Source organism: Lonchura striata, chromosome 2 (assembly GCF_050655825.1).
Source record: "Lonchura striata isolate lonStrDom1 chromosome 2, ASM5065582v1, whole genome shotgun sequence".
NCBI lineage: Eukaryota > Metazoa > Chordata > Aves > Passeriformes > Estrildidae > Lonchura > Lonchura striata.
The window spans coordinates 32,710,094-32,719,524 of NC_140704.1; the positions used below are offsets into that span (position 1 = coordinate 32,710,094).

Here is a 9,431-nt window from a genome sequence, read left to right on the forward strand (position 1 = left end):
CAAAAAAGGAAAAAGCAAAAACCTTGCTAACCAACAAAAAAAAAAAAAAAACCCAAAACAAAACGCAATAAAAACCCCAAGAATGCAGGTAGTCCTTCTTTTCACTGCTGCATGTGCTGCACTGAGAATGGCTGACAGCTGCCAGAATAAGAAGTGTTGAACAACTTCCCCTGAAGTTCCTTGGATCTGCAATATAAAGTGAAGTGGCATGTTTTGTTCATTAGATCTTCCCTCCTTTTCTTAGACACGATGTGTAGCAGAGGGAAATAGGATGATGCCTCCAGTGCAGCAGAGTATAAATACTGTGTGGGCATGAACTTTCCCAGCTTCAGGAGCAAAGGAAAAAAAAACAGATTGAGCAGTTCAACTTCCCCAGCAAAGAAAAGCTGTGTTTTGGTGATGGCTCATAATGATAGCACTGCAGCTTCATAAGAATATCTTGAATAAATGCTGACAGGGCATTTAAAGCTATAAAATGACTGGGGGAGGTGGGGATGGGTTAGTATTTTCACTAAATGAGTGTGTAATTTTTAGTCATAGGTTCTTGTTATTATGCATTCTATTATCTCTGTGGATGCTCAGCCATCCCTCTTTCCTACCCCAAATGAACTCTGAATTTTATGGTCCATCTACAATAAGGCAAGGTTAAAACTGTCCAGAGAAGTATAAAAATAATTTCTTGTACTTCCTAATATTTGATTCCCTGAGGGACATCTTTTCCTCTGTATTACTTCTTATGAATAATAAAGAAGGTTATTAAATTTCAAATATGCATCTATGTGTCTACAGATTCTGCATCCCGTTCCTGCACATGTATATGGAATATGATTTACTATATCATATTCTTGTGCTTCCTGAACAAATGAAAAACAAATGTCATTTAAAGAATTACAGTTGGCTTGTTAGTGGACCTGGCTGTATTATTTCTGGCATCCTAACCCATTCCATTGCAAAAAGTCTGGCTCTCATGGTCATATATTTACTTGTCTACTTCATTCAGTGTGAAAGAAAGGCTATTGACCAACTTAGCTTTTCATTTTGGCTTTTATATTGACAGCTGTATCAAGACTTGAAAATATTGGAATAAATACTGTAAAGGGGGACAAATTTCATAATTACGTACAAAAAAATTGCTGTTGTGCAAAAATTGAGAGGAATTTTTAAAGACTGTAGGACTAGCAAAACACGAAAACGTGCTCAGAAGCACTTTATAAAGGCTTCATAATGTAGGAATGTAAATTTCCTGCATATTTTGCAGGTCATGTCAAGATTACAGTAATGTAGCAGTAGTTTACAAATGAGGGACTGGTGTCAGGTGAGCTGGGCTGAAATGTTGTCTCTAAGAGGCCATAAGGTATTTTAGAGCTTCATTCTGCTAGAAATTCTTTCATTTCATACTAATTTAAAATCTTGGATTTTTGATGTCTTCTCTGGAAATAAAAGGGGCAGAAATATATTTACAAAACTGATTGAATCAATCATTTCTAAAGCATTAATTTTATTCTGGTAGGATCATCAGTTGCCCATACAAAGTGATTAAACTGCTCACTGTGCATACCAGCTCAAGTTCACATGCTTCTATCGATTCTCTTCAAAATTGCAAGATTGGCAAACATTTGCTTGCCATATTTAACATTATTGACACTGCTCAGAACTTTTTCAGCCCTTTCAATGTATTTTAGCTCAGTTTCTATGTGAATTTACTATAAATGAAAACTTTCCTGATTTTTAAAATATATGTGGTATAGCTTTAAATAGTCAGTTGCAGTATGTACTGAAGGAATCTTCTGCATCTATAAGGATTTGCCAGGTCTTACCTTTAAATCTTTAGTAAGATTTAGATTCACTAATCCTTAAAAATCTCTTGTACAGGACACTGATCTGAAAAAAACAGTGGATGAGAGTGCCCGGATCCAGCGAGCCTACAACCACTACTTTGATCTGACCATTGTAAATGACAACCTGGACAAAGCCTTCGAGAAGCTGCAGTCGGCCATCGAGAGACTGAGGCTGGAGCCCCAGTGGGTCCCCATCAGCTGGGTCTACTGAGCTGGTCCAACAGGAGCTTAAGTAACAAATAAAGTCAACAGCAGCAAATGTGATGTGTAGATACTGATGATAACCTACAGCACCTGTGCATTTTTACTCTGTGTATATTCAAAAGTACACTGTTCTGAATTTTTATAAAAATGTTGAAGAGAAAGTGTACTTAAATATGTAATTTATTTTAATTTTTCTAACTTTTTACAGATAACCTTTCTATTCATATCACATGAAGGAAATGCGTTTAAGCATTTTTCTATGTTTTGATTTAGTATCTTTGCCTTTTTCATCTGAGAAACTTTCATTCACTTCAACATTTACATCTTGGTCTTACATTTTCACTGTGATTAAAAAAGGATACTTGAAACAATTTTTGTAAAATCTGTTAATGTCAGTGTTTAACTGATCAAAAGTCTCTAGCTCTTATTAGGAAAGAAGACTAATTTCTTTTGAGTTTTTTTTCCTTCTTTAAAAAATAATAATTTCTTGGGAGCAGAATTTTAAATATTAAAAGCAGTAACAAAAACACAGGTCCATTGCTCCAGCTGCTTTCAGCTTAATGTTGGTGCATTCCTGATGTTTCAGAAGCTCTTGGTATCTCTTGATTTAGATAACTTTTGTGTAGATTCCCTTATATCTGTCTTCTAAAATAACATGGAGCAATACCTTGCAAGCTGCTTATTACGCTTTCTTGGAAGCCAACCTGTTAGCCCATTACAGCTGAGGTACTGACAGTAAAAAGTCATACGCAAGGTAATTCAGTGCAATTTGAAAAATGGTGAAGTAGTTTGAGAGAGAGCCTGATAATGTGGAGCCTTGTAGGTGACACTTAATGTTTAGGACTATTTATTCATGCTTGTGAAAACACATTACTTAAAAAAAGAGAAAAAAATAAAAGGCATTTTCTTTTCTTAGGACATTGGTCTGTATTTGTACAGTGATCTGTGGCTTCATTTCCTGTGATGTCTAGCTGGGTTCCAAATTATCTTTTAAATATTTATGTATGATCAACTGCTGTATTTTGAGTGTTGTGTAATGGCATTTCTGTGCTTTTTCTTACATTGTTTTAAATTGCATTTTTCATTAGCTTGTGAATTGGAAGCTTACTGCTAAAAAGCAATGTTGTTTATAAATTTTTTAATTTACAGCGCATTTCCTTTTTAGTGACAATTCTCCCCTCAGTATGCTGATTTATATAATTTGTATTAGGTTAGGTTCAGGTTCGTTGATCAAAACTTAAGCTGATGTAAATTTCTGCTTAGTGAAGGAAAATACAGCTTGTTGCTCAGATGAGCTCTTTTTGTGACCGTGTTTCATATGACACTGTCAGCTGTTGTATATAGTCACATTCACCATCACATACTGGGTTAGGTGTCTAAACTGAAGTCATCTGTTCAATTCCTCTTCCATCTGGTGACAGGCACCTGGCTTCTGGATTCCTTTTCAACACCCAAGTGTGACCCGGAATGTTATCAAAAGGCATCTTCCTCAGAACTATTTCTGGAGGAAGACAGGCTTAGACCCTGTAAAACAGCATTGCTTCCTGTGGCTCTCAAAAGACTTTTATGTGCACAAGGAGAATAAAAAATTGAATGGATGCAGTAGAGGAAAACTGTTTGAAAAAAATTCATAACACTCCTATGCAATAGATGGTTTTTACATAGTCTGTAAAGTCGGTTGTTGTGGGGGAAGAGGGACAGAGGAGACTTGAAATCCCAGTGTGTGTGGCAAATATTAGTTAAATTTAAACTTGTGTGTAGCATAGGAGATCTTCTTGGCTCTTAATACTGAGATTTCAAAATGTTTTTCAGAGAGAATATGAAATTCTCTAAGAAAAATTTGTACCATTGTTTTTTTTATTGTTGTGCTTTCCAGGATGTGTTTTCTCTGGTTTTGTTTAAGTTTGGCAGAGCTCTCAATTGTGGCACCAGCATGGGACTTGTAGTTGTCTTTCCCAGGAGACACGTTCTGTGATTCTATTGCTCAGAGGCTGCTTTGGGAAGTGGATGGGGTGTTGTATGTAGCAGCAAATGATAGCAGGGCTGTTGCTTGGCTATTTCAGTGGTTTGCTTTTGGCACTCTGTGCTGAACATGACTGAACTGTGTTTGTGTACTGTGTCATTGGAGACCTCCTTATGCTGTAAATAAGATGTGCTGTCTGGACAGATAAGATGCCTTTTCGTTATGAGTTAGAAATATACCCTTATCTTCTGATGCCAAAAGTGGGCTGATTTCAGTCTTCCCCAATGAATGGAATGAGAAGATTCTTCAGTTTACACACCGTAGTACTTCGTATTGCAAACATTACTTATTTTCATCTTTTTTCTGTAAATTTACTAAACCAAACACATGAAACACAGCCACCAAGGTCTAGTCAGGTTCTCTCTGCTCATTCTGTTTCCATCCCAGGGAGAATACTGTCAAGAGAGTCTCCCTAGTTAGCAATCTCCAGAATAGTCACATATTTGCTAAAGCCTAAAACTTTAATGTTTGCTACAGGTTCACACTGTGGGTTTAAATCAGGAGGTGGAGTATCGTGGCACAGTTTTGGGCGGTGGTGGTGGTGGTGTAGACAGCAATGAGCAATTCTGCAGTGCAGTTCTGAAGCAGTAATAGAAGGGGACTTGCTTAGTTTGGCACAATGATCATGTGAAAGTATCTGCAGGTCTGATTTGGTTGTCTGTGTGCCAGGTTGAGTTGGGGAAAACAACACAAACCCAAACACCACACCCCTTGCATCTGTTTGTTAAATCTTGAATCCAACATTGGATTGTTTAATGGTGAGAGGGGGAGAGAGGTTGCTTTGTTTCTTCGTGGTAGTTTTGGGTTTTGTCACAGTCAGATTTTCTTTCATCAGATATTCTGATATTCTGCTTAGTTTGTCCCCACCTGGTAGAATGACTGGAATGAGAATAACAGTTACTATGTTTTAAAAATAATGTTCTTGGAAGTTCTTGAAATGCTGGTGTTTCAGTCACAGTCACAGCAGGGACGGTCCCTACCTGCCAGGGTGTGCTGCATCATCTGTTGGACATCAGCCTGTACATTGTGCCATTAGGGGAGAAGACACTATTTTGAGCAAGTGAAAGCATTTCATAAAAATCCTGTTCAGAGTATTTTGGAGGAGTTAAAATAACTGGGATTTCACGTTATCTCATTCTGTACTAAACATTCATTTTCCAGATACTAAGAGGAAAACTTTTCATTGACTGCTAAAGAGTACAATAGGTGTGTCTGAGCGAGGTGAAGATGCTGCTAAATGTTTAAGATATGTGGTATGTATCACAAGATAAATATTTAAGTAGTTTAGAAAAGTAAATTATCAAATAGTTGTCTGTGTATATGTATGTGGATGGTAAAACAAAAATTGCTCATGTTGGCTATCACATTACTAAGCTACCACGACTTAATCCAGAAATGTTACCTGCATGTGAGACTTTAGAACTGGTACACTTCTCTACCTGGTTTATTGTGTTTACTAATGTATATTTTTCTAAATATACAGATATTTCAATCTACAAAAAAAAATCTATATTTATCTGTAATTTCTATCTGTTTTGGACAGTGCATGAGGTGCTGTAAAATTCTGTACATATAGAGACATATAGAAGAAACACTGTAGTTGCCCTGTGAATGAAAAGTTATACATAGAAGTACAGTCAGTATGCCAAGACCTGTAACTTATTTCCCTGAGTTCACCAAAAATTCACTTAAGTGTGCACCAATCTCAACTCTCCTGTAAATACTGTGGTACACTGTGTACCCAGGTGATGACCTTGCTGTCTCTACTTGTTATAGCAGGTCTGCTTTAGGTCTGCATCATGTGAAAAGATGCAGTCCAAGTTTAGTTGGATAATTATAATGGAATACATCATCTTACATAGATTTATAAATGTCTTTCAAAATGTTCTGCAAATCCTTGCAACGAAGGTAAACATGGAGCAGAATCACAGATCTTTGTAGGCAAGGAAAATCAAGTTTATAACTGACACAGTATCTGTGACTTGTGCCGTGTTCTTGGCTCAGGGCAGCTGTGTGTACCTAGTTGTAACAAAAGCTTTGTGGAACAGGATGGCAGATCAGCTCATGGCTTTTGATTTGTGTTTTTATAAACTGTCACATCTTGGCTGAGCTCAAATTGTGACTTTTTTTTCCCTCATCCTCTCTACTCACTGCATCTTCTAAAATCATACCTAAGTGACTTGCTTACAAATTGCCTGCAGCTCAGTGCTCAGGAAGTCACCTGGGTTTGGTTTTGTTTATTGAAGAGGGTTATTCAGCTAAGAAATAGGAAACTTCTTTCTCTTTGAAACACAGAAAATCCCTGGTTAGGTACCCCCTTGAGCCCAGTTGGCTCAAGGACCAGTGGAGAATGATCAAGCAGAGCACTGCAGAGATCAGGAACTGGGTTCTTACACAAGCGAATATTGTGAACATAAACTCCCTTCACCCATCCCGTGGTTTCCCATCCAGGCTTCCTGTAGGTTGCTTCTTGGCTCACACTGAACCTTGAGGCCGTGTCCCAGTGCATGGACAGTGCCTCCTGCAGCAGCTGCCCCGCTGCCCATTGTGCCTGTGGGTGCAGCTCTCAGATAACCAACAGCTGAGGCTCTGTCGCGTGTCACGCACATCTGTACAGGCTGTTTGCTTCATGCGGGGTTCCCTGCCTCACCCAAATTCCAAAGAGTTCAAGCACCACATGGTTATTGCCAAACTTCATGATGCTACTTTTGCAGAAGTGGTGAGATCATTTTATTGGTGTGGTGGGTACTGGATCAAAGACTCGTAGTCTGCTGGGCCTCTTGCCTTAAATACCCCTCAGCTCCCAGCACCCTCCTCTCCCTGCAATAAAAACCTCTCCTGGGCCACTGAAAGGCTTTCTAACCTTAAGGGTACTTTAATTTTCTTTCTCTGGTGGACTGTTGTGACTAACAGTGCTGAAGTGAAGGCCTGCCCCTTGGTTTCTTCTTTTTTGGCCTGTATTTCTTAGTTTTCACGTATGTTTAACAGGCTTGCTGATGGGAATTGTCTGGGATTCTCAACTTGTGTCTTATAGAGGAAATAATAGTTAACAAGAACATCAGTATTTGGGACTTTTATAACTTACTGGTTTTAGGCCCAAGACAGATCCTAAAAATAAAAATAGAAAACACTTGTAAAATATCAGTTTTAGTTATTTTACAGGCAGCTTTAGTGTGCTTGCATCCACACACACAAACCCATATATATATATATATATATATATATATATATATATATATATATATATATATATATATATATAAATAAAACTTTGGGGTAAATGCTGCAAATAATTCAGGCAGTGTCTACTAAATTACCTGAATTCTCTCTCTGCAGTGGGATACTATTCCACAGTTACATTGTCAACTGCTGAATTCTCAGTTCATTTGCTGGTACTGCAGCTGGGATTTACAGGCCTAAAAACAAACCCCAGCTTGGTGAAGGCTTTTATGTAGCTTCACCGACAAATGGAATTAATTCAGCAGGGGTTCAGCAATATTTATATTTTATAGAATAAACAACACCTGAAATACATTAATTTTTTTCTTGGTATTTGGAACTGTTTCTTATGCTCATTGGGTATGGAGTTCCTTTTGCTGCTAGGACAGTGGTCAGGTAACAGAGTTAAAGTAGTCCTGGAAACACTTTCTCCCATTTAGCCTTTTCCTTTTTATGTCACTAGCTCCATGCTAATGCTTTTCCATGCGATTTTGGTTATTCCCGTGGCTGAACCAGCTGTTGGTTACTCCACAAGCAGCCAGCATTTACCTGAATACAGCAGAGCCTCATCCAAAAACCCAATCTCTCTGTTACCTGACCTCTCCCACAATCCACAGCATAAAGCAAAACAAACAGTGTTGCTTTGTACAGGCAAAAAAAGGTTTTGACTGATTTTTGTTGGTTTAGGTGGTGTACGCAATTATGTGTGATTCACTGTTGAAATACATTGTTTCCCCCTAGGAAAATGCATGTTAAGCATCCCTTCCCCACCCCCCATATGTTGCCCATATGTAACATTTGTGCACTGTGGTGTAGGAAGGGGAACTGCTTCTATGGGGTTTAAAACAAGAAAGTTTGCTGCTCTCTGACCCCACACTGGGCTAAGAACTGTAGGATCTTGGCTGTGTTTGGCTTTAAATGTGTATTAGAACTCAGTCACCAGGTGTTTCCTTACCTTGCTTCTCACAACCGGTTTTGCCAGTTGGAAGCTCTCATGGTTTTCTGTTTTGTGGTTTTTTATTTCTGCAGTATATTAAATTAACCTGGATTTGAATTTGTAAAACTTTAAAAACTGCTCTCCTGTAAAAAATAGTTTCTTTAGCTGCAAACTTCCTACAAGAAAAATCTTAACCATTAGCTGATTTTTTAATATAAACTTGGAAATTATTTAGTACCTAATTGTTTGAATACAGTACTGTAGAGCAGGCCTAGGATATGGGACTTGTTAGCATTGTGACTTCATACTGATCAAGTCAGCTACTATGTGGGATGTTTTTAAATTGTGGCTTGTTTTCTAAGACCCCCCCCACCTTGTCTTTTTCACAGCTAGTATTTTCACAATAAACACAGCCAAACATAAAAATGTTAATGTACAAATGATGAAATTCTGTTAATTCCCAACAAAATATTTTTGTATATAATAAAGATTTAATATTGAAAAAATGTAATTGGCTTTTTTTCTGATTTTTTTTTTTTTTTGGTCATAGTCTGCATTTGAGCCACATAATGTATCAAGAACCAGTTTTTGAATCTTGCCTTTTATATGTGGATTTTGGTGCTCTACCTACATAAAAGCAGCTTTTCAGTTAGTCTTGTTTATCTTCATGTTCACAAATGTGCCAAATCCCCATTCCACACACAGGGAGACCTTGGGGGTTCTTCAGCCATCCTGGGAAAGTTGCCATTGCTGAATCTGGGCACCTGATTTTTTGAGCACTGCAGCACAAAGGGAATTGATCTCCTGGGCCCACGCTGGAATGGGCCAGTGGACAAAGAGCAGCTGGAAGGAGGCAAGTGCAGGGGACTGGCAGCAAGGCAGAGCCTGCGGGCCTCTGCAGGTAGCACATACTCCTTGAAAGGCTGCTGACCTCCTCCTGCATTGCAAAGGTGTGGATTCCCCAACCTTCCTCCTGGGGAAGGCAAAGGGAAAGCAGTATTTTGAGGAGGTTAAGACAGGGTGTGAAATCAAACCTTTTATGAGACAAGCTTCAGCCTCCTCTGAAGCACCCTATGGGTCTTTCACCAAATCCTTTCCTGGGTAAGACCACATCTTGAAAAAGCATTTTCCGTGTGAGGCCAGCCTGGAGTCGCTTGTTTTTCAAAGATGCAGTCGCCAAAAGAAAAACAATGGAAATTACATGCGTAAG

General features: G+C 38.4%; 1 protein-coding gene across 11 annotated transcripts in view; it reads left to right on the forward strand.

Annotated features, from left to right (window-relative positions):
- The window catches only part of PALS2 (protein associated with LIN7 2, MAGUK p55 family member), a 59,457-nt gene extending 50,725 nt beyond the window's left edge, over positions 1–8,732 (forward strand). For all 11 annotated transcript variants that reach the window (XM_021538229.3, XM_021538228.3, XM_085573145.1 and 8 more), the window contains one exon: positions 1,873–8,732. In XM_021538229.3, the coding sequence (XP_021393904.1) occupies positions 1,873–2,049 (177 nt within the window). In that variant the 3' untranslated portion in view covers positions 2,050–8,732. The remainder of the gene's footprint in view (positions 1–1,872) is intronic.
- The last annotated feature ends 699 nt before the right edge of the window (positions 8,733–9,431 follow it).